Here is a 24,040-nt window from a genome sequence, read left to right on the forward strand (position 1 = left end):
GCGCCTCCGGCTCGCGGTCCCGGGGGCTCCTCAGCGCCGGGCGGGGGGGGCTCGAGCAGGCCCGGGGGGCTCCGGGGGGCTCGGCGGGGCTCCCACCATGTCGGGCGAGGAGGAGGCCACCGAGCTCACCATCGCCGAGGACCTGGTGGTCACCAAGTACAAGATGGGGGGGGACATCGCCAACCGTGAGTGCGGGCCGCGGCCGGGGGGGCGGCGGGGAGGGCGCGGGGGAAGCGCTGAGGGGGGAGCGGCCGGGGCTGAGTGCGAGACCCCCGGGTGGGAGACCCCCCCCCCCGGGGTTCGGGAGCGCTGCTCGGGGCTGGGGGCGGCCTGGGGGGAGCGGGTCGGGACCCCCCGCCCTGTACCGGTGTGACCCCCCCCCACTCCCGGTACGCGGGAGCCTCCCGGTCCCGGCGGGGCCCGGCCCCGCGCGGCCGCCGCCGCCGCTGCCGGCACGTGGTACCGCGCCCCACGTGCACCGGCGGCGCGGGGGGAGCGGGGCCGGGCCTGCCGCCCCCCGGGGCTCCCGGACCCCGCCGGTGCCGCTTTTGTTCATGTGTGACCCCCCCTCCCTCCTTTCTCCGGTCCCGGTCAGGGGGGGCTGAGCCCCGCGGTGGCGGCGGGGACGGGAGCGGGGGAGCCGCAGGTGGGGGGGCCTGGAGGGGTGGGGGGTGCTCCGGGAACCGGGCTTGTGCTGGGAATGGGGTCCCGAACCGGTCTGGGGGTGCTGCACCGGGAACGGGGTCCGGTTCTGGGAACGGGGTCCGGTTCTGGGAACGGGGTCCTGTCCCGGGAAGGGGGGTCCGGTTCTGGGAACGGGATCCTGTACCGGGAACGGGATCCTGTCCCGGGAAGGGGGGTCCGGTTCTGGGAATGGGGTCCGAACCGGTCTGGGGCTCCTGCTCCGGGAACGGGACCCTGTACCGGGATCGGGGGTCCGGTTCTGGGAATGAGGGTCCTGCCCCGGGAACGGGATCCAGCCCCGGGAATGGGGTCCCGAACCAGTCTGGGGATCCTGTACCGGGAACGTAGATCCTGTACCGGGAATGGGGTTCTTGTCCCGGTCAGGACGGGGGTCCTGTCCCGGTAACGGGGGTCCGGTTCTGGGTATGGGGTCCCGAACTGGTCTGGGGGTTCCTGTCCCGGGAACAGGGTCCGGTTCTGGGAACGGGATCTAGCCCCGGGAATGGGGTCCCGAACTGGTCCGGGGGTCCTGTCCCGGTAACGGGGGTCCCGAACTGGTCCGGGGGTCCTGTCCCGGGAACGGGGGTCCCGAACTGGTGACGGGGGTCCTGTCCCGGGAACGGGGGTCCAGCCGCTGCCCCCACCCCCGCCAGGCTCTGCCCCCCTCCCCTCCCGTCCCGGTTATTTTTTAAGGCCGTTGCCGGTGTCCCGGCGCCGGGAGCCGCCCGGACCGGTTCGGCGGGGCTCCCCGGTGTCCCACCCCGCTTCCTGCTGACTGCAGAGCTTCTTTTGAGGCGCCGGTGTCCCGGGAGGCGCGTCGGGAGCGGGGATTCCCTTCGGGAAGGGAGGGAGGGCTCCTGGGCAGACTGGAAGTTTGGCCGCCTCCCTTCCCGGGGGGAAAGGCAGCTCCGCGCAGGTCGGGGAGAGCAAACACCAAAAAACGAAATAAAACCGGCATAAAAACCCTTCCAGCTGTCGCTTTTTAGGGATCAAAAGTGCCAAAACTCCCTAAAAAATATCGGGAAGGAGAGAGGGATTCCAGGAGCGATCCTGTGCCTCTGAGCCCTGAGGGTTTTTCTCCTTTATCTGCTTTTATTTTTATTTTTTTCCCCCCGTTTGTTTTATTCTCCCTCCGTGTCCCGCCGGCTCTTATCGGGAATGTTATCCTTGCTTTGAAATATTCCCAACTTTCCCATGGAAAAAAAAGAGGTGGGGTTTGAAGGCCTGGCTCAGTTGACAGTGCCACAGCACTCCCGAGGATTCCTTGGAATTCTGAGCACCTTGGGACAAAGGGGGGATGTGAGGGGACATTCCAGCATCCCAGGATATTTTGGGATCCAATTCCAGCATCCCAGGATATTTTAGGAATCCCATTCCAGGATCCCAAAATATTTTAGGAATCCAATTCCAGCATCCCAGAATATTTTGGTATCTCATTCCAGAATCCCAGAATGTTTTGGGATCCCATTCCAGGATCCCATTCCAGCATCCCAGAATATTTTGGGATCCCAGAATATTTAAGGAATCCCATTCCAGGATCCCAAAATATTTTAGGAATCCCATTTCAGCATCCTGGAATGTTTTGGGATCCCATTCCAGCATCCTAGAATATTTTGGGATCCCAGAATATTTTAGGAATCCAGTTCCAGGATCCCAGAATATTTTGGGATCCAATTCCAGGATCCCAGAATATTTTGAGATCCAATTCCAGGATCCCAGAATATTCTAGGAATCCCAGAATATTTTAGGAATCCCATTCCAGGATCCCAGAATATTTTGGGAATCCAGTTCCAGCATCCCAGAACATTTAAAGAATCCCATTCCAGAATCCCAAAGTATTTTAGGAATCCCATTCCAGGATCCCAGAATGTTTTGGGATCCCAGAATATTTTAGAAATCCAATTCCAGGCTCCCAAAATATTCTGGGGGGCGGCCTTTGATGTGTCCCAGTCATTCCCAAACCTGTTCCCAAATATTCCTTGGAAAACTGGGACTGGTGGGGAGGCCTTTGATGTGTCCCAGTCATTCCCAAACCTGTTCCAGAGGATTCCTTGGAAAACTGGGACTGGTGGGGCAGCCTTAGGTGTCTCCCAGGCATTCCCAAACCTGTTCCAGAGGATTCCTTGGAAAACTGGGAATGGTGGGGCAGCCTTTGATGTCTCCCAGTCATTCCCAAACCTGTTCCCTGAGCTCTGACTTCTCCCAGAGGAATTTGGCAGCACGTTGCTCCCTCTTTCCCCCAAAAAAAAACCCAAATAAACCAATTCAACCCAAATTTCTGCCTTCCCAGGGTGTGGAATTTGGGGAATCCAGTCTGAGGTGTCGGGTTTGGGGCTGTGAATCCATGGAATTTGTTTTTTTTGGGAATTTCAGGGGTGCTGCGCGCCGTGGTGGAGGCGGCGGCTCCCGGCGCCTCGGTGCTGTGCCTGTGCGAGAAGGGCGATGCCATGATCATGGAGGAGACTGGGAAAATCTTCAAGAAGGAAAAGGAAATGAAGAAAGGTGAGGAATTCCTTGGGGCTCCTCCTTGGCAAGAAGAAACTCCTTGATTTTAACCCCCAATCCTCCTCCCTGCCGCCCTTCAGTTTCCATTATTTCAATATTTTGTTGGAATTGTGTGGGAGGGTGACTCTGGAGGGGTTGGGACAATGGGATTTGTCACCAAATTCCCATCCTGAGGGTGTTGGAAGGGGGTTTAGGTGGGACATTGGGAAGAAAATCTTCCCTGTGAGGTGCCAGAATGGATTTCCCATCCCTGCAAAGTGACCCAGGCCAGCCTGGGGTAGGGAAAGGTGTCCCAGGAGGGTGGAATGGAGCTTTAAAATCCCCAAATCCTGAAATTGGAGGTGCTGGAAGGAGGTTCAGGTAGAATGTTGGGAAGAAAGAGGCACTGGAATGGAATTCCCATCCCTGCAAAGTGACCCAAGCCAGGCTGGAGCAGCCTGGGATGGGGGAAGGTGTCTCAGGAGGGTGGAATGGAGCTTTAAAGTCCCCAAATCCCAAAGCTGGAGGTGCTGGAAGGAGGTTCAGGTAGAATGTTGGGAAGAAAGAGGCACTGGAATGGATTTCCCATCCCTGCAAAGTGACCCAGGCCAGCCTGGGGTACAGGAAAGTGTCCCAGGAAGGTGGAATGGAGCTTTAAAGTCCCCAAATCCTGAAATTGGAGGTGCTGGAACGAGGTTCAGGTGGGATATCAGGAAGAAAATCTTCCCTGTGAGGTGCCAGAATGGAATTCTCATCCCTGCAAAGTGTCCCAGGCCAGCCTGGGGTAGGGGAACGTGTCCCAGGAGGGTGGAATGGAGCTTTAAAGTCCCCAAATCCTGAAATTTAAGGTGCTGGAAGGAGTTTGGGGTGGAATATCAGGAAGAAAAAGGGACAGGAATGGAATTCGCATCCCTGCAAAGTGACCCAAGCCAGGCTGGAGCAGCCTGGGGTAGGGGAACGTGTCCCAGGAGGATGGAATGGAGCTTTAAAGTCCCCAAATCCTGAAATTGGAGGTGCTGGAAGGAGGTTCGGGTGGGATATTGGGAAGAAATTCTTCCCTGTGAGGTGCCAGAATGGAATTCCCATCCCTGCAAAGTGACCCAAGCCAGGCTGGAGCAGCCTGGGATGGGGGAAGGTGTCCCAGGAGGGTGGAATGAGCTTTAAGGTCCCCCCAAATCCCAAATCCACGATTTTTTCCCGTTTTTTCCCCCAGGAATCGCCTTCCCCACGAGTATATCCGTAAATAACTGTGTGTGTCACTTCTCCCCGCTCAAGAGCGACCAGGATTACATCCTCAAGGACGGGGATTTGGTCAAAATGTGAGTGCTTGGATCCCATTCCATGGCAATTCCCTCTCCCTTCCCAAAATCCCAAAATTATTCAGGTTGCAAGAACCCGTCAGACCACCCCGCGTTTTTGCCGCGGCGTTAATTCCTCGTTAATTAAAGCCTAATAACGAGCCTGGAGGGGTTCCTGGGGCGCCATTCCGTGTGCTGGTGCCTCTGGGATGCAGCTGGAATTCCTGGAATTCCCATTTTGCCTCTGTTGCAGCGACCTGGGCGTGCACGTGGACGGCTTCATCGCCAACGTGGCGCACACCTTCGTGCTCGGCGCCTCCAAGGTGGGTTTGTCATCGGGGGGTGTCTGTGGGAGTGGGGCAGCCTTGGGGGGCCAGGGGCACCACCCTGGAGCCTCTGGGTCTGAGGGGGCACCGCCCTGGGGTGCCAGGATCCGAGGGGGCACCACCCTGGGGTGCCAGGATCTGAGGGGGCACCACCCTGGGGTGCCAGGATCTGAGGGGGCACCACCCTGGGGTGCCAGGATCTGAGGTGGCAGCACCCTGGACCCTCTGGGTCTGAGGTGCCACCGCTCTGGAACCTCTGGATCTTAGGTGGCACCACCCTGGAACTTCTGGGACTGAAGTGACAGTGCCCTGGGGTGCCAGGATCCAAGGTGGCACCACCCTGGAGCCTCTGGGTTTGAGGGGCCACCACCCTGGAGTGTCAGGATCTGAGGGGGCACCAACCTGGAGTGTCAGGATCTGAGGGGGCACCAACCTGGGGTGTCAGGATCTGAGGTGGCAGCACCCTGGAACCTCTGGATCTGAGGGGGCACCACCCTGGAGCCTCTGGGACTGAGGTGACAGTGCCCTGGGGTGTCAGGATCTGAGGTGGCAGCACCCTGGAACCTCTGGATCCCAGGTGACAGTGCCCTGGGGTACCAGGATCCAAGGTGGCACCACCCTGGAACTTCTGGATCCAATGTGGCAGCACCCTGGGGTGCCAGGATCCGAGGTGGCAGCACCCTGGAGCCTCTGGGTCTGAGGTGGCACCACTGAGGAGCCTCTGGATCTGAGGTGGCACCACCCTGGAACCTCTGGATCCAAGGCTGGCACTAGTCCTGAGCCTCTGGATCCAAGGTGACAGTGCCCTGGGGTGCCAAGATCTGAGGTGGCACCACTGAGGAGCCTCTGGATCTGAGGTGGCACCGCTCTGGAACCTCTGGATCCAAGGTGGCACCACCCTGGAACTTCTGGGACTGAGGTGACAGTGCCCTGGGGTGCCAGGATCCAAGGTGGCATCACTCTAGGATGTCAGGATCCGAGGTGGCAGCACCCTGGAGCCTCTGGGACTGAGGGGGCACCACCCTGGGGTGCCAGGATTTGAGGTGGCACCACCCTGGAACATCTGGATCCAAGGTGGCACCAATCCTCAGCCCTGGATCAGAGGTGGCACCATCCCAAAATCTCTGGGTTCGAGGTAGCAGCACCCCCGGATTTCTGGATCCAAACTGGCACCACTGTGGATCCTCTGGATCCCAGGTGCTCCATCCCAAAATCTCTGGATCTCAGGTGCCCCCATCCCAAAATCTCTGGATCCCAGGTGCCCCCATCCCAAAATCTCTGGATCCCAGGTGCCATCCCAAAATCTCTGGATCCCAGGTGGCACCATCCCAAAATCTCTGGATTCCAGGTGCCATCCCAAAATCTCTGGATCCCAGGTGCCCTATCCCAAAATCTCTGGATCCCAGGTGCCCCCATCCCAAAATCTCTGGATCTCAGGTGCCCCATCCCAAAATCTCTGGATCCCAGGTGCCATCCCAAAATATCTGGATCCCAGGTGCCCCCATCCCAGATCCTTGGCCAGGCAGTCCCTGCTTCCCACTTTTCCTGCTGGAATTCCCAGGATGAACATTCCCATTCCCCACCCCAAAATCAATCCTTGCTTCCCACTTTTCCCCTGGAATTTCCCCCGATCTGACACCTTGGGAATTCCTGCTCAGGTTATCCCATCCTCTGGGAATAAATCCTAAGGAAAAATTGGGAAAAACTGTCCTGGGGATGGTTTTGGGGGAAAAGCCCCAAATTCCTCATTGGAATTTTGCTGGACTCCTCCCAATCCCTATTTTTGATTGCACAGCGGTGCCTGGACTGGGAATCCTCTGGAATTCTTTTGGGAATGGTTGATCAGGGACTTTACCACCTCCCAGCCAGGTTCCAGGGATTGGAATGAATTCCAAAATGTTTCATTTCCACCTCCCAAACCCTGAGAAATCCCAAATTTTGGATGTTTTTCCCAGGAAAATCCCGTGTCCGGCCGCAAAGCCGACGTCATCAAGGCAGCTCACCTGTGCGCCGAGGCCGCCCTGCGCCTGGTGAAACCCGGGAATCAGGTGGGAAGAATTGGGAATTTGGGGAATTTGGGAATTTTGGGAATCAGCACAGGGATTTTGGGACCCAACCTGTGGGATTTTCTGGGAAATCTGGGAGCAGCTGTATGGAAAAATGTTTTTATTCTGCTTTTTTTTTCTTTTTGAGGTGTTGGTTGGTGGGAAAATCTGTGGGGTTTGTCCCAAAATATTTGGGATTTAAGGAAAGCTCGTGCTTGGGGTGGGGATTTTTTTATCCGTAAAATTGTTTTTTGTGTGGTTTTTTGTTTTTTCTTTAATCCCAGAACACACAAGTGACAGAGGCCTGGAATAAAATCGCCCACGCGTTCCACTGCACACCCATCGAAGGTGAGGGAAAAAGGGGATCACAGGGAAAAAGGGGATTCCAGGGGAAAAGGGATCACAGGGAAAAGGGAATTTCAGGGGAAAAGGGATCACAGGGAAAAAGGGGTTCCAGGGAAAAGGGGATTCCAGGGGAAAAGGGTAAAAGGGAAAAGGGATAAAAGGGAAAGGGGGATTCCAGGGAAAGGAGATTCCAGGGAAAAGGAATCATGAAGGAAAAAAGGATCCCAGGGAAAGGGGATCACAGGAAAAAGGGATTCCAGGGAAAGGGGATTCCAGGGAAAAGGGAAAAAGGAGAGGTCCCAGGGAAAAGGGATTTCCATGGAAAATGGGAAAAGGGAATTTCAGGGAAAGGGGATCCCAGGGAAAAGGGTAAAAGGGATTTCCAGGGAAAAGGGATAAAAGGGAAAGGGGGATTCCAGGGAAAGGAGATCCCAGGGAAAAGGGATTCCAGGGAAAAGGGATTCCAGGGAAAAGGGGATCCTGGGAGGGCTGGGAAGGCTCTGGGGTTGCTGGGTCGGGCTCCTGGAGCTCATCCTGCTCCTTTTCCCCCCATGGGCTCTCCCTGGTTTTGGTTAAATTCCCTGGAATTCCGGGAATTCCCGCGGCCTCCGGAGTGGGTTGGGAATGCCGGGAATGCCGGGGGCTCTTCCCAGGGTTGGAGGAATCCCCAAAACCCCCCTGGATCCCCCCCGGCCCGGGGTGGGAAATGTGCCTGGGCTTGGCACTGCGGGAGCAGCGGCAGCGGGGTGCCCAGTACGGACCAGTACGGACCAGTACAGACCAGTCCAACCCAGTACAGACCAGTACAGCCCAGTCTATCCCAGCACAGCCCAGTCTATCCCAGCACAGCCCAGTCTATCCCAGCACAGCCCAGTCCAACCCAGCACAGCCCAGTCCAGACCAGTACAGCCCAGTCCAACCCAGTACAGACCAGTCCAGCCCAGTCTATCCCAGTACAGCCCAGTCCAACCCAGTCCAATCCAGCACAACCCAGTCTATCCCAGTACAGACCAGCACAGCCCCATCCAACCCAGTACAGACCAGTCCCACCCAGTACAACCCAGTCTGTCCCAGTACAGACCAGTCCAACCCAGTACAGACCAGTCCCACCCAGTACAACCCAGTCTATCCCAGTACAGACCAGTCCAACCCAGTACAGACCAGTCCAACCCAGTAGAGCCCAGTCCAAGCCACTGGTGTGCAGTGCCTGGAGCTCACAGTCCATCCCAGTAACCCCAGTCCGTCCAAGTCCTGCCCAGTCCGTCCCAGTCTGTCCCAGTCCATTCCAGTAACCCCAGTCCGTCCTAGTCCGTCCCAGTCCCTCCCAGTCCCTCCCAGTCCATCCCAGTCCATCCCAGTCCCTCCCAGTCCGTCCCAGTAAGGCCTGTGCCCGCAGGGATGTTGTCGCACCAGCTGAAGCAGCACGTGATCGACGGCGAGAAAACCATCATCCAGAACCCCTCGGACCAGCAGAAGTGAGCGGGGCAGAAACGGGGGGCAAAACGGGGGGTCGGGGGCAAAAACTGGGGGGGTCGGGGGCAAAAACGGGGGGCAAAAATGGGGGGTCGGGGGCAAAAATTGATGGGGTTGGGGGCAAAAACTGGAGGGCAAAAATGGGAGGTCGGGGGCAAAAATGGAGGGTCGGGGCAAAAACTGGGAGGGGTCGGGGGCAAAAACGGGGGGCAAAAATGGGGGGGTTGGGGGAAAAAACCGGGGGGCAAAAATTGGGGGTCGGGGGCAAAAATGGGGGGCAAAAATGGGGTGGCTCGGGGGCAAAAACTGGGGGGTCAGGGGCAAAAATTGGGGGGTTGGGGGAAAAATTGGGGGGGATTGGGGCAAAAGTTGGGGGGATCAGGGGCAAAAGTTGCAGGGTTGGGGGCAAAAATGGGGGTCAGGGGAAAAAATGGGGTGTCAGAGGGAGAGATTGAGGGGTAAGGTGAGAAATAGGGTCAGGGGCAAAAATTGGGGGGAAATGGAGGGGGTTGGGGTGAGAAATAAGATCAGGGTGAAAAATGGGGTTGGGGGAAATGGGATCAGGGTGAGAAATTGGGGATTAAGGTGAGAAATGGGGTTCAGGGTGAGAAATGGGGTTGAGGGAAAAATGGGGGGGTCAGAGTGAGAAGTAGGGTCAGGGGAAAATGGGCTTGGGCAAAAATGGGGGGGTTAGGGGAAAATGGGGGGGTTGGAGTGAAAAATGGGATCAGGGTGAGAAATGGGATCAGGGTGGGAAATGGGGTCAGGGGAAAGTGGTGAGAAATGGGATCAGGGTGAGAAATTGGGGGTCAGAGTGAGAAATGGGGTCAGGGGGAAAAATTTGGGTCAGAGAAGTGGGGTCAGGGGAAAATAGGGGCTCAGAGGCAAAAATTGGAGATTAAGGTGAGAAATGGGGAGTCAGGAGAAAAATGGGATCAGGAGGAAAAATGACGGGGAGCTCTTGGGGAGGATTTTCCAGGGATTTCCAGGAATGCTCTGGCTCTCCTGGAAGGTTTTGACTTTCCTGGAAGGTTCTGAATTCCCAGGGATGTTTTTGGGGCTCCCTGGAAGCTTTTTCCCTCCAGAATTCCCAGATTTTCCTGCTTTCCCACCCCCTTTCCCCCAGGAAGGACCACGAAAAAGCCGAATTCGAGGTGCACGAAGTCTACGCCGTCGACGTCCTGGTCAGCAGCGGCGAGGGAAAGGTCAGCCCGTCCCTCCCTGGCAAATCCAGGAATTCCCAGCCCGGGTGGCCCCGGGGCTCTCCAGATTCCGGGAATTCCCTGGGAATGTTTTGCAGGCCAAGGACGCGGGGCAGAGAACCACGATTTACAAGAGGGACCCCTCCAAGCAGTACGGGCTGAAGATGAAAACCTCGCGCGCCTTCTTCAGCGAGGTGGAGCGGCGCTTCGACACCATGCCCTTCACCCTGCGGTAACCTGGGGTACCTGGGTGGGGCTGGGGTACCTGGGTGGGGCTGGGGTACCTGGGTGGGGCTGGGGTACCTGGGTGGGGTACCTGGATGGGGCTGGGGTACCTGGATAGGGCTGGGATTCCAGGATTTTGAGGTTCCTGAGCGAGGTGGAGCGGCGCTTTGACACCATGCCCTTCACCCTGCGGTAATCCTGGGGCTGGGGTCCCACCTGGGGTACCTGGGTGGGGCTGGGGTACCTGGATGGGGCTGGGATTCCAGGGAAATCCCTGGGCATTCTTCAGCGAGGTGGAGCGGCGCTTCGACACCATGCCCTTCACCCTGCGGTAACCTGGGGATCCTGGGTGGGGCTGGGGTACCTGGGTGGGGCTGGGGTACCTGTGTGGGGTACCTGCATGGGGCTGGGGTACCTGTGTGGGGCTGGGGTACCTGCATGGGGTACCTGGATGGGGCTGGGATCCCACCGGGGGTACCTGGATAGGGCTGGATGGGGCTGGGGTCCCACCTGGGGTACCTGGATGGGGCTGGGGTACCTGCATGGGGTACCTGGATGGGGCTGGGGTCCTACCTGGGGTACCTGGGTAGGGCTGGGGCACCTGCATGGGGTACCTGGATAGGGCTGGGATCCCACCTGGGGTACCTGGATAGGGCTGGGATTCCAGGGATTTGGGCTTTCCTCAGCGAGGTGGAGCAGCGCTTCAACACCGTGCCCTTCACCCTGCGGTAACCTGGGGCTGGGGTCCCACCTGGGATACCTAGATAGGGCTGGGGACCTGCATGGGATACCTGGATGGGGCTGGGATCCCACTTGGGGTACCTGGATGGGGCTGGGGTCCCACCTGGGGTACCTGGATAGGGTTGGAATTCTGCCTAGGGTACCTGGATAGGGCTGGGATTCCAGGGATTTCAGCCTTTCCTGGGCCGGTGTGTGTTGGTGTTGGCTCAGGTGTGCCAGGTGCTTCCAGGTGCGCTGAGGTGTGATGGCAGGTGCACTCAGGTGTGCTCAGCTGTGCTCTCAGGTGTGAGCCCAGGTGCTCTCAGGTGTGAGCCCAGGTGTGCTCTCAGGTGTGATCCCAGATGCACTCACGTGTGCTCTCTGGTGCACTCAGGTGTGCTCAGCTGTGCTCTCAGGTGTGATCCCAGATGCACTCAGGTGTGCTCAGGTGTGCTCAGTTGTACTCCCAGGTGCACTCAGGTGCTCCAGGTGTGCTCAGGTGTGATCTCCTGTGTGCTCCCAGGTGCACTCAGGTGTGCTCCAGGTGTGCTCAGGTGTGCTCCCAGGTGCACTCAGGTGTAATCCCAGATGCACTCAGGTGCTCCCAGGTGTGCTCAGGTGCTCCCAAGTGCACTCAGGTGTGATCTCAGGTGTGCTCAGTTGTACTCCCAGGTGCTCCCAGGTGTGCTCCCAGCTGTGCTCAGGTGTGATCCCAGGTGCACTCAGGTGCTCCCAGATGCGCTCAGGTGTGCTCCCACGTGCGCTCAGGTGTGATCCCAGGTGTGCTCAGGTGTGCTCAGGTGCGCTGTCCCCTCAGGGCGCTGGAGGATGAGAAGAAGGCGCGCATGGGCGTGGTGGAGTGCGCCAAGCACGAGCTGCTGCAGCCCTTCAACGTGCTCTACGAGAAGGAAGGTGAGACTGGGACAGGTGGGACACCTGGGGGGACACCTGGGGGGACACAGGGGGTCAGATGAGACTGGGACTGGGGGGACACCTAGGGGGGCACAGGGGACACCTGGGGAGGGCACAGGGGGTCAGGTGAGACTGGGACAGGTGGGGGGACACCTGGGGGGACACGGGGGACACCTGGGGGGACACCTGGGGGGACAGGTGAGGATGGATCCAGGTGAGTTTGGAGCTGCAGAGCCGCTCACAGCAGGAATTGCAGGTCCTGGCAGGTGTAAGGAGCAGGGATTGCAGGTCCTGGCAGGTGTAAGGAGCAGGGATTGCAGGTCCTGGCAGGTGTAAGGAGCAGGGATTGCAGGTCCTGGCTGGGGAAGGTTCAGTCCGTGCAGGTCCTGGCAGGGTTGTAGCCCAGGGTTTGTCCTGGCAGGGCTGTAGCCCAGGGTCACCCCCAGGTCCTGGCAGGGCTGTAGCTCACGGTTTGTCACTGCAGGTCCTGGCAGGGCTGTAGCCCAGTGTCACCCCCCAGGTCCTGGCAGGGCTGTAGCCCAGGGTCACCCCCAGGTCCTGGCAGGGCTGGAGCTCACGGTCACCCCCAGGTCCTGGCAGGGCTGTAGCCCAGGGTTTGTCCTGGCAGGGCTGTAGCCCAGGGTCACCCCAGGTCCTGGCAGGGCTGTAGCCCAGGGTCACCCCAGGTCCTGGCAGGGCTGTAGCACAGGGTTTGTCCTGGCAGGGCTGTAGCCCAGGGTCACCCCAGGTCCTGGCAGGGCAGTAGCTCAGGATCACCCCCAGGTCCTGGCAGGGCTGTAGCACAGGGTTTGTCCTGGCAGGGCTGTAGCCCAGGGTCGCCCCAGGTCCTGGCAGGGCCGTAGCCCCGTTAACCCCCGTGTGCCCGCAGGGGAGTTCGTGGCCCAGTTCAAGTTCACGGTGCTGCTGATGCCCAACGGCCCCATGAGGATCACGAGCGGCCCCTTCGAGCCCGAGCTCTACAAATCCGACCTGGAGGTGCAGGACGGGGAGCTCAAGGTGGGTCCAGCGCTAATATCGGTCATTAATAATGCCAAAATGCAAATTAGGTACCTCTAGAAACATCAAATTAATTCGTTTATACTTCCATTTGAAATACTCATAGGAAAAATGTATCTGTTAAGTATTTTTATTAATTTAATTGGTTTTTAATAGTGATATTTACTTGGAAAATGAAATAGAAAATACATTTATAATAGTTGTTGGTATTAATAGATTAATTGCTAATCAATAAGAAATAATCCTTTATATAGAAATAAATTTTAAATTAAATTTTCTATATAATATATATAAAATGGCTTAAATTGTGTATAAATAAAATAGATCATAAATTTAAAATGTCTCGTTTATACACTTATAAATGTATAAAGATAAAAATAACATTAATTATATAGTCTAATTAATAGTCTATGTTATATATTTATATGAATATATATATAAATGTAGATAACATATAATCTATTAATGTGTAAAGATAAAAACATTTATATCTACATATAACATCTTAATATATTGTAGAGCAAAATAGTAGCGATTTCATATTAATTGGCTGTTAATAACTGGAATAATAATGGAAATATTGATAATTAAAATTGGAATAATTGAGGTGTTGTTACTGAAATATTTAATATAGAATGTTTAATAATTGAAATATTGATAATCAAAATTTCTAAAATAAATTCGATTATAGACGTATTGTTAATTTGTTATTTATATTATCGAAAAATTAATAATTGATTTAAATTAATAAATTAAAATTTGCTAATTAATAAAGGAGCATGTCCCCAGGGTCAGCTGTCCTTGCTCCCATGGAGTGGAGATGAAGGAAAGGGAACCAAACCCCTCCAAAATGCCCTAAATTCCCAAATTTATTATTTTTACCCCAAAACCCCCCAGGATCATTTCCCACCTCCTCACCCTTCCCTCCCTTCCAGGCCCTTCTACAAAGCTCTGCCAGCCGGAAGACCCAGAAAAAGAAGAAAAAGAAGGTAAAAATCAAGTTTGATGTTGGAAATTCCCAAAATTCCGAATTTTGGGGCATTTCCACAGGAAATAACCTGAAAAATCCCCGGATTTGTCCCCACAGGCTTCCAAAAACGCTGAAAACGCCACCACGGGGGAGACGGCGGAGGAGAACGAGGCCGGCGACTGAGAGCCCTTGGAGTTCTCAAATCGCCCCTTTTTCCCCCCAAAAAAAGAAAAAAACAAACCCAGAAAAACAAAATTCCATCCGGAAACGAAAGAATCTGGCACGGGTGTTGGTCTGGAATCCCCACAGAATCCGACAGCTCCCGCTGACTTTGCCAAGGAGGGAGGAATCTCTCGGCCACTTCAGACTTTGAAATGAGACAAAAAAGAAAAAGAAATGAGAATAAAAACACCCCCAGAAAGAGCAGCGAAAGAGAAAACAAAAATTAATAAAAATTAGGAGTGAAAGTCGCTATTAAATCCTTAATATTCCCCCCACGTTTGGAGAGGTGAATCTGTGAAATCCGGGGAGAGGGAGTGGAGGGAGCTGCTGATTCCTTCTTCCTCCTCCTCATCCTCTTTCTCCTGCTGCCTTTTTTTTATTTTTTAATTTGTTTCCCTTTGGAAATTTTCACAAAAAACCCCCAAAAAACCAAGTGATTCCACCCAGGAAAGTGCCCTGTGCGAGCAATCCGGGATTTTGTCTTTTCCCTCTTTGGGATTGTACTTTAAGAATTGGGAAAAAAACCGCAAATTTTTTTAAGTTCCCTCACCCACCCACCCATCCATCCACCAGGAGCCTTTTCTGCCTCTGCCTTGATTTATGGGATTTCAAAAAAAAAAAAAAATCGCTATTTTTTAACACAAACTGGTTTTTAAAATGATCCAAACCCTCGGGAAGCCGCCGACATTCCGGCCTTGCGGAGCTGAATTCCCTAAAAAAAACCCGGGTTTGGGTGTTTTTTATCCTTCCCACATTCCACCTTTTCCCCGTGAGCCGGAGGATAATTTTTATTTCACTTTTTCCCTCAGGATTCTTTGCTAATTTTGGGGGGGAAAATTTAAAAAAAATCCCACCAGAATTCCTCAGGGGAGAGGTGAGGGAAGCGCTGATCCGGGATAGGCCCGAGCCTAGGGGTATCGCTCTTTTATAGTCAATTTTTTACAAAAAAACCACATAAAAACGAGAAAAAAAAGCCGATTAAACGCCGTCAGTTGAATGTTTGAGGTTTTTTTTTTCTTTGCCGGTACCCCTGGTTCTTTTTTTCCCTCAATTTTTTGGGAATTCTGATTCCCGCCTTACCCGACATTCCCGGGCGTTCTCCGCAGGCCGCGGTGCTTCCTTCGTCGAAAATCCGAGTTTTCCACCCCGAAAAAAGAAAAAAACAACAAAAACCACACGTGCAAATGTTACCAAAGTCAAATAAAAGAGAATAAACGATGAGATATTGGATTTTATTCTGGGTTTTTTTCTCTGTTTCTCTGGGGGTTGGGTTGTGGGGTGGAACCCGCCCGGGCCTGGGCGGGTCTGGGGTTGGAAATGGGATTTTGAGGGGAAAATGTTCAATTTGGAGGGAAAAATGTTCATTTTTGAGGGAAAAATGTTCATTTCTGAGGGGAAAATACTAATTTTTTATGGGAAAATGCTAATTTTTGAGGGGAAAATGTTCATTTTTGAGGGGAAATGCTCATTTGTGAGGGGAAATGCTCAATTTTGAGGGAAAAATGCTCATTTTTGAGGGAAAAATACTAATTTTTGAGGGGAAAATGCTGATTTTTGAGGGGAAAATGTTCATTTTTGAGGGGAAAATGCTAATTTTTGAGGGGAAAATGTTCATTTTTGAGGGAAAATGCTGATTAGTGAGGGGAAATGTTCATTTTTGAGGGAAAATACTGATTTATGAGGGGAAAGTGCTCATTTCTGAGGGGAAAATACTAATTTTTGAGCGGAAATGCTGATTTGTGAGAGGAAATGCTCATTTTTGAGGGAAAAATGCTCATTTTTGAGGGAAAAATGGTCATTTTTGAGGGAAAATTACTAATTTTTTAGGGGGAAATGCTAATTTTTGAGGGGAAAATGTTCATTTTTGAGGGAAAATGCTCAATTTTGAGGGAAAAATACTAATTTTTGATGGGAAAATGCTGATTTGTGAGAGGAAATGCTCATTTGTGAGGGGAAAACGCTTATTTTTGAGGGAAAAGTGATGATTTTTGTGGGGAAAATGTTCATTTTTGAGGGGAAAATACTCTTGAGGGAAAAAGACTAATTTGTGGAGGGAAAATGCTGATTTGTGAGGGGAAAATATTAATTTTTGAGTGGAAGATGCTGATTTCTGAGGGGAAAAGCCTCATTTTTGAGGGGAAAAAATATTTCGAGGGGAAAAACCCAAATTTTGAGGGGAAAACCCCTCATTTTGAGGGAAAATAAATGCTGAGGGGGAAAAACTCGTTCTGAGGTAAACCCCCAGTATTTTGCAGGAGTAAAAATTTAATTTTCTGGGTAAAAAAACCCTCTTTTTAAGGGAAAAATCGTAATTTTAAGCTTTTAAAGCAGTTTTCCTCTTGGAGAGGGGAGCTAAAAGCTCTCCCAGTCCACAGCGGGGATTTTAAAACCGCCGAGAGTTGCCGGATGTTTATTTAATTTTTATATTTTGTATCTTTTATGCTACAATATAAAAATATTTTATATTTTCACTTGAAAAGAAAGTCTCCGGAGGAGCTTGGCGTTGCAACAACAATCCCCTTAAAGCCTTGGATGAGTGGAAACTGCCGGAAAAAGAAAATATTTGTATTTGGTGTTTTTATTTCCAATAAATTTGAGGCGGGGAGGGACCGAACCCCGCGGCGGCGCAAAATGGCGGCCGGTCGCATGACTACAACTCCCATGATGCTCCGAGAGCGAGGAACTACATTTCCCGTCGTGCTCCGCGCGGAGGTGGGCGTGGCCCGAGCGGTTATAAATATCCCCTACCGAACCGCGCGCCCCCCTCTCGGCCGCCGCCATCTTGGTGCCTTCACCGGCCGCCGCCTCCATCCGCCGCCATCCGCCTCCCTCCGCCGCCCCCCGCCCGCCGGGACTGAGCGGGGCTCCGCCGAACCGCCATGAGGGCCAAGGTGAGCGGCGGGGGGCGGCGCGGGGGTGGCCGATGGCGCCTCAGTGACGGGCGGGCCTGGATGGAGGACGGGGGGCTGCGGCCTGGACGAGCCCCGGGGGCCGGGGGGTCCCGGTGAGGGGAACCGGGGAACGGGAGGGGTCCCTGGGTTAGAGAACGGGGGTTCCCTGAGGGTGTCTTTGCTGGGAGGAATGTGGGGGGAAACTGGGAGAGCTGGGAGAGAGAAGCCGGTGTGGGACTGGGGGGAACTGGAGGCACCGGGGGAGCTGAACCAGTCTGGGACTGGGGGCAGTGGGACAGAAACCAGTGTGGGACTGGGGATAGAGAGAGCTAAACCAGTCTGGGACTGGGGCAGTGGGACAGAAACCAGTCTGGGACTGGGGATAGAGAGAGCTACACCAGTCTGGGACTGGGGATAGAGAGAGCTAAACCAGTCTGGGACTGGGGCAGTGGGAGAGAAACCAGTCTGGGACTGGGGATAGAGAGAGCTAAACCAGTCTGGGACTGGGGCATTGAGAGAGCTAAACCAGTCTGGAACTGGGGATAGAGAGAGCTAAACCAGTCTGGGACTGGGGCAGTGAAAGTTACACCAGTCTGGGACTGGGAGAAACAAACCCATGTGGTACTGGGGGCACTGGGAGAGCCAAACCAGTATGATACTGGGGGCACTGGAGGCACTGGGAGATGCAAGCCAGTGTGGAACGGGGATACTGGGAGACGTGAACCCTGCGGGACTGGGGTGGACTGGTGGGAACTTGTGGGCACTGGGAGAGAGAAACCCGTGTGGGACTGGGAGCACTGGGAGAACCAAACCAGTGTGGAACTGGGAGCACTGGGAGAACCAAACCAGTGTGGGACTGGGAGCACTGGGAGAAATAAACCAGTACAGGACTGGGGACACTGGTGGGACTGGGAGAGCCAAACCACTGTGGGACTGGGGCACTGGGAAAACCAAACCGGTGTGGGACTGGGAGCACTGGGAGAACCAAACCAGTGTGGGACTGGGGTTACTGGTGAGCCAAACCAGTGTGGGACTGGTAAGACTGGGAGAAATAAACCAGTACAGGACTGGGGACACTGGTGGGACTGGGAGAGACTAACCAGTGTGGGACTGGGGTTACTGGGGGAGAGAAACTGGTGTGGGACTGGGAGCAGTGGGAGAACCAAACTGGTGTGGGACTGGCAGCACTGGGAGAACCAAACCAGTGTGGGACTGGGAGCACTGGGAGAGAGAAACCAGTGTGGGACTGGGGTTACTGGGGAGCCAAACCAGTGGGACTGGGGGCACTGGGAGAACCAAACCAGTGTGGGACTGGGAGCACTGGGAGAGCCAAACCAGTGTGGAACTGGGGGCACTGGGAGAACCAAATTGGTGTGGGACTGGGAGCACTGGTGGGGACTGGGGGTACTGGGAAGAGTAAACCAGTGTGGGAGTGGGGGCACTGGGAGAAATAAACCAGTACAGGACTGGGGGACCCTGGTGGGCACTGGGGGACACCAGTGGACACTGGGGGACACTGGTGGGCACTGGGGGACACTGGTGGGCACTGGGGGACACTGGTGGGCACTGGGGAGCACTGGGGACACTGGTGGGCACTTGGGGACACTGGTGGGTACTGGGGAGCACTGGGGACACTGGTGGGCACTGGGGGACACTGGTGGGCACTGGGGGACACTGGTGGGCACTGGGGACACTGGTGGGACACTGGTCACACTGGTGGGCACTGGGGACACTGGTCACACTGGTGGGCACTGGGGACACTGGTGGGCACTGGTCACACTGGTTGTACTGGTCTCACCGGTCTCACTCCGTCCCCCCCTCTCCTCTCTCCCCGCAGTGGCGCAAGAAGCGAATGCGCAGGTACGTGAGAGCCCCGGGCCGGCCCCGCCGCACCGGGAGGGGGCGGGGGCGCCGCGGGGGGCTCCCGGTGCCCCCCCCGGTGCCCCTCCCGGTGCCCCCCCCGGTGCCCTCCCCGGTGCCCCCCCCGGTGCCCCCCCCGGTGCCCTCCCCGGTGCCCCCGGCCGTTCCCGGGGGTGACGCCGCCGCCGCTCTGTCCCCAGGCTGAAGCGCAAGAGGAGGAAGATGAGGCAGAGGTCCAAGTAACCGCCCCCAGCGCGGGGACACGCCCCGGTGACGCCCGGTGACCCCTCCCGGTGCCGTCCCGGTGCCGTCCCGGTGCCGTCCCGGTGCCGCGGGGGGGCCCCGCCGGGCCGGACCCGTTCTTTGCTTTGCGGCGGCCGCTGTGCCGTGAATAAAAGTTGGTTGTTGCTTACACGGTGTGGGGGCTCTGCCGGTGACCGGGGGGCTCTGCGGGCGGGGGGTTTCTCCGGTAACCGGGGACCTGGGTGGAGGTGCTGCCGGTAACGGGGCTGGGGATGGAACTGGGGATCCCCCGAAACGGGGCTGGGGCTCTTCCAGGGACAGGAGACGGTCAGAACCGGGGGCTTCTCTTCAGTGGGGCCGGGGAGCGGCACCGGGAGTCCTCCGGTAACGGGGCAGGTGGGTGGGACCGGGAGGGGGAGAATTCTCCGGTACCGGAGCGGGTGAGCGGGACCAGGGCGGCGGTTCCGCCGGTAGCGGGAGCGGTGTGGGGAATCCCCCGGTAAGGGCGCCGTGAGCACAGACCGCGCTCGGCCCGAGCCCACCGGGCCCGGGATCTTCCGGGATCACCACGCGGAGCCCGGCGCGACGCCGTCTCCCCGCGATGACGTCACGCTGACGCGTTTCCGGCGCGCCGTGCGCTCCCGGCGCCGCGCGGTTCTTTCCGGGCCGCCCCGGAAGCGGCACCGAGCGGGTCCCGCCCGCCGCCGGCACCGGCCGCGCGTTGGTGGCGCCGGAGGCCCCGCGGGGAGGCCGCGCGCCGGTGAGTGCGGGGCCGGGCCGGGGAGGGCCGCGCTCCGCCAGGCCCCGCCGGGGGCGGCGCGGCTCCGTGCCCGTCCCGGGGCGGCTCGCGGAGCTGTCACGGGGCGCGGGGGACGCGCCGGGGTTCTCCCCGCGGTTGGGAGGCGCTGGCGGGCACCGGGGCTGCGGCGGGAGCTCCCCGGTTGTGCTGCCCCGGTACCGGCTCCGCCGCAGCGCCGGGACCCGCGGCGGGTGTTCCCCCGGGCCGGGATCGCTCCCGTCCCTCCCTTCTGCCCTTCCCACCGGGACCGGGGCCCCTCCCGGTCCCTCCCTCGGTGCCCGGGGCTGGGTGAATGCCCCTCTCCCCCCGTCCCGGGGTCCCTCCCTGTTCTTCCTTCATCCCCCTCCTCCTCCGGTCCTGGCATCTCTCCCGGTCCCTCCCTCCGTGCCGGTGCCCCGGGGTGGGTGCGGACCCTCTCCCCATCACCACCGGGCTCCCTCCCAGTCCGTCTCTCCCTTCCTCCCTCTCTCCTGGTACCTCTCCCCCCGTTCCTGGCCTCTCCTTCCCTCACCCTGTCCCTCCCTCCCTCTGCTGACCCCTCCCAGTACCCGCGGTGGGTGCGGACCCTCTCCCCATCACCACCGGGGTCTCTCCTGATCCTTCTCTCCCTCCTTCGGTGACCCCTCAGGGTGGGACCCCCCCATTCCCAGTACCCGGGGTGGATGTGAACCCTCTCCCCATCACCACCGGGGTCCCTCCAAGTCCCTCCCTCACCCTGTCCCTCCCTCTGGTGACCCCTCCCAGTACCCAGGGTGGGCGCAGACCCTCTCACCATCAGCACCGGGGTCCCTCCCATTCCCTCCCTCCCTCACCTCCTCCGGTGACCCCTCAGGGTGGGACTCCCCCCATTTCTGCTCTCTCCCTCCCTCCCTCACCCGTCCCTCCCCCTGGTGACCCCTCCCCGTACCCCAGGGTGGGTGTGGACCCTCTCCCCATCAGCACCGGGCTCCCTCCCTCACCCGTCCCTCCCTCCCTCACCCTGTCTGCCCCTCCCTCTGGTGACCCCTCCCAGTACCCAGGGTGGGTGCGGACCCTCTCCCCATCCCCACCGGGCTCCCTCCCTCACCCGTCCCTCCCTCCCTCACCCGTCCCTCCCTCTGCTGACCCCTCCCAGTACCCCGGGTGGGCGCAGACCCTTTCCCCCTCCCCACAAGGCTCCCTCCCTCCCTCCCTCCCTCCCTCCCTCCCTCCCGCTCCCTCCCTCCCTCCCTCCCTCCCTCCCTCCCTCCCTCCCTCACCCTGTCCCTCCCTCCCTCCCTCCCGCTCCCTCCCTCACCGTCCCTCCCTCCCCAGCCGCCTCCCCTCCCCGCGCCATGCCGGACCGCGACGGTTACTCCGCCCCGGCGGGCGGCGGCGGCGGCGGCGGCAGCGGCGACGAGTCCTCGGCGGGCGGCGCGGACGACGACATCTGCCGCGACTTCCTGCGCAACGTCTGCAAGCGCGGCAAGCGCTGCCGCTTCCGGCACCCCGACATCTCCGAGGTCACCAACCTGGGCGTGCGCAAGAACGAGTTCATCTTCTGCCACGACTTCCAGAACAAGGAGTGCGTGCGCCTCAACTGCCGCTTCATCCACGGCACCAAGGAGGACGAGGACTGCTACAAGAAGACGGGCGAGCTGCCGCCGCGCCTGCGGCAGAAGGTGGCGGCCGGGCTGGGGCTGTCGCCGGCGGATCTGCCCAACAGCAAGGAGGAGGTGCCCATCTGCAGGGATTTCCTCAAGGGGGACTGCCAGCGCGGCGCCAAGTGTAAATTCCAGCACCTGCAGCGGGACTACGAGTACGAGGCGCGGGGCCGCGAGCAGGGCCGGCGCTACGAGCCCTACGACGGCCTCTACGAGCCCGACGAGCCGGTGCTGAAACGGCGGCGGGCCGAGGGGCTCTACGAGAGCTACGAGTACGGCTTCGCCAGCCCGCGGGCCGTGGAGTACCGGCTGCTGGAGGAGGAGAACGTGCTGCTGCGGAAGCGCGTGGAGGACCTCAAGAAGCAGGTGAACAACCTGCTGGCCACCAACGAGGTGCTGCTGGAGCAGAACGCTCAGTTCCGCAACCAGGCCAAGGTGATGACGCTCAGCTCCACGGCCACGGCCACCGAGCAGACGCTGGCGCCCACGGTGGGCACGGTCACCAACTACAACCACAGCATCGCCCAGACGCACACCACGCTCAGCAGCCAGGCCCTGCAGCCCCGCCCGGTCACCCAGCAGGACCTGGTGGCTCCGGCCGGCGCCCAGGCCGCCCCTCCGGCCAACGCCGCGCCGCCCATGAACCCCGAGATCGCGCCGCTGTCGGCGGCGCTGGCGCAGACCATCGCGCAGGGCATGGCGCCGCCGCCCGTCTCCATGGCGCCCGTGGCCGTCTCGGTGGCGCCGGTGGCCGTGTCCATGGCGCAGCCGCTCGGCGGCATCACCATGAGCCACGCCACCACGCCCATGGTCACCTACCCCATCGCCTCGCAGAGCATGAGGATAACGGCCATGCCGCACTGACCCCGAGCGCGGGAGGCGCGGGGAGCCCGCGGGCAGGACGGACGGACGCACGGACGGTGCGGGCGCGGGGGGTGCCGCCCCCCTCTCTCTCCCGGTGCGGCCCCCGGAGCGCCGGGGGCGGACTGAGCGCCGGGGGCGGGCGGCGCCGGGGCTCCCGGTGCCCTGTAATGTTTTCGGCTATTAAAACAACGAAAAAAAGCCCAAACCCGCACGGGCCCGGCTGTGCCGGTAGCGGCGGGGAGGGGTGGGGGGGACACCGGGACACCGGGACGGGGACGCGCGACATGGCCACGCCCCTCACTGAGACCACGCCCCGCCGGGACCACGCCTTCATAGTGGATGAGGGCGTGGCCAAAATACGCGAACGGGGGGCGCGGCCAAGAGTTGGCGGACAGCCAATGAGTGACGTTGGGGGCGTGGCCAGGTCCTCGGCGGTCAATGGGCGCGGCCAGGAGCTGGCCGGCGTCCAATGGGCGGTGCGTGCGTGTGGAGGGGCGTGTCCCGGGCCGCGCCGCTCGGCCAATGAGCGCCGCGTGCGTGCGCGGGGCGTGGCCGGGGCGGTGCCGCCGCGGAGCGGGAGCGGAACGGGAACGGGAGCGGAGTGGGAGCGATGGAGCGGCGGAGCGGGCTCGGGCTGGCGGCCCTGGGCGCTTTGGGCCGGCGGCTGCTCTGGGCGCTGCCCGCCTACGCCGCGGGGCTGCTGGGGCTGGGCGCGGGCGCCGTGGTGCTCGCCCTGGCGCTCTACGCGGGCTGGCGGCGGCGGCGGCGCGCCCGGGAGCGCGGGATGCGCGCGGCCGAGCGCCTGCAGCGCGACGAAGAAGCGGCGGTGCGCGCCGCCGCCGCCGGGCTGGGCGCGGCCCGCGGGGAGCTGCCGGCCTGGGTAAGGCGGGCGCAGCGCCGTTATCGCTCGAGGGAAGCCCCGGCGGGATCCCCGCGCCGGGCGCCGCCTCCTCCTCCTCCTCTCGGTGGGACCGGCGGGGTGTTTGGGAAGCGCAGCCGCGCCCCCGGTGGGACCCCCGCGCCCCGCTGAGGCTCTCCCGGTTCTGCTGCGCTGCGGGCACCGCTTGAGTTCCCCGCACCCCCGGGGGGGTCCCGGTTCTCCGCTCCGCTGTGGGTCCCGCTTGGCGCACCTGGGGACCCCCCCCCAGCCCCGCGCACCCCCCGGGCTTGGCTGCCGCACCTGCCGGGACCCCCGGGGAGCCCCGACAGCCGCACCGAGCCCCGCCGGGGCTGTCCCCGGCAGGGCGGACCCCGAGGCACCCCACGGTCCCCGGCGGGACCCCCGGGCTGTGCCGCGCATCCCGCACCGCTCCCGCTGCGGGACCCCCGGTGTGCGGGTCCCTCCTCTCCGCACCGCTTGGGACCCCAGAGCCCCCCGGGCATCTCCCGGTCCCCCCGGTGCTGCTCTCCAGCCCTTCCTTGGGTTTCCCGGTCGGGCGGGGCCGCACCGAGCCCCGCTCCGAGCTCGCGGCCGTGCGGGACCCCCGGGGCCGGGATCGCCGCCGCACCGGGACCCCCCATCCCCCGGGGGTCTCCCCCCGCTCGCTGCCCCCGGGCGGGGTCCCCGCGGCGAGGGGACAGCCCCGGTACCGCCCGGGCCTTCCGGCGGTGCCGTGACTCACCGGGCCCGGGGGGGCCGCTTCCTGCCCGGCCCGGGGGGGCCCGCACGCCCCTCCCCGCCGTGCGGGAGGGGTCCGCACCCCCTTTCCCGCCACCGGGACCCCCCCCTTTCTGGGGACCCCCGGGAACGGGGATCTGTTGGGGGGTGACGGGGCTGAGCGGGAGGTTGGGGAAACTGAGGCACGGCGCCGGGAGGGGCGGTGTCCCCGGGGGTCCCC

At 59.3% G+C, this 24,040-nt stretch overlaps 3 protein-coding genes and 1 long non-coding RNA gene across 4 annotated transcripts in view; all 4 read left to right on the plus strand.

The window, feature by feature from the left end:
• The first annotated feature begins 80 nt into the window (after positions 1-80).
• On the plus strand, positions 81-15,158 carry PA2G4 (proliferation-associated 2G4). Its single transcript, XM_084223559.1, has 13 exons — positions 81-185; positions 3,058-3,186; positions 4,382-4,487; positions 4,720-4,789; positions 6,748-6,840; positions 7,122-7,185; positions 8,579-8,657; positions 9,782-9,860; positions 9,956-10,089; positions 11,620-11,714; positions 12,604-12,731; positions 13,667-13,720; positions 13,819-15,158. Exons 1-13 carry the CDS (start codon positions 98-100, stop codon positions 13,882-13,884), a joined length of 1,185 nt encoding a protein of 394 aa, XP_084079685.1. The 5' UTR covers positions 81-97; the 3' UTR covers positions 13,885-15,158.
• A 1,514-nt stretch (positions 15,159-16,672) lies between these two features.
• Positions 16,673-19,086, plus strand: LOC311164239. Its single transcript, XR_014616849.1, has 3 exons — positions 16,673-16,814; positions 18,652-18,674; positions 18,875-19,086. It is a non-coding gene; the product is annotated as an uncharacterized lncRNA (long non-coding RNA).
• A 506-nt stretch (positions 19,087-19,592) lies between these two features.
• ZC3H10 (zinc finger CCCH-type containing 10) lies at positions 19,593-22,386 on the plus strand. The gene is made up of 2 exons (XM_084223567.1): positions 19,593-19,677; positions 21,010-22,386. The coding sequence occupies exon 2, from the start codon at positions 21,030-21,032 to the stop codon at positions 22,200-22,202; it is 1,173 nt and encodes a 390-aa protein (XP_084079693.1). The 5' UTR covers positions 19,593-19,677; positions 21,010-21,029; the 3' UTR covers positions 22,203-22,386.
• A 407-nt stretch (positions 22,387-22,793) lies between these two features.
• Positions 22,794-24,040, plus strand: part of LOC311164140 (extended synaptotagmin-1-like) — a 31,788-nt gene continuing 30,541 nt past the window's right edge. The window contains exon 1 of the mRNA XM_084223474.1: positions 22,794-23,082. Within this exon, the coding sequence (XP_084079600.1) occupies positions 22,813-23,082 (270 nt within the window). The 5' untranslated portion in view covers positions 22,794-22,812. The remainder of the gene's footprint in view (positions 23,083-24,040) is intronic.

This window comes from Fringilla coelebs, assembly GCF_963513975.1.
Source record: "Fringilla coelebs genome assembly, chromosome: 30".
Taxonomy (NCBI): domain Eukaryota; kingdom Metazoa; phylum Chordata; class Aves; order Passeriformes; family Fringillidae; genus Fringilla; species Fringilla coelebs.

Bases quoted from the DNA above. Each gene is read 5' to 3' on its own strand.
- ZC3H10 (XM_084223567.1), top strand. From the start codon at position 21,030: ATGCCGGACCGCGACGGTTACTCCGCCCCGGCGGGCGGCGGCGGCGGC.
- PA2G4 (XM_084223559.1), top strand. From the start codon at position 98: ATGTCGGGCGAGGAGGAGGCCACCGAGCTCACCATCGCCGAGGACCTG. The intron at 4,488-4,719 runs GTGAGTGCTTGG...CCTCTGTTGCAG, and splicing joins GACGGGGATTTGGTCAAAAT to CGACCTGGGCGTGCACGTGG. The intron at 13,721-13,818 runs GTAAAAATCAAG...TTGTCCCCACAG, and splicing joins AGAAAAAGAAGAAAAAGAAG to GCTTCCAAAAACGCTGAAAA.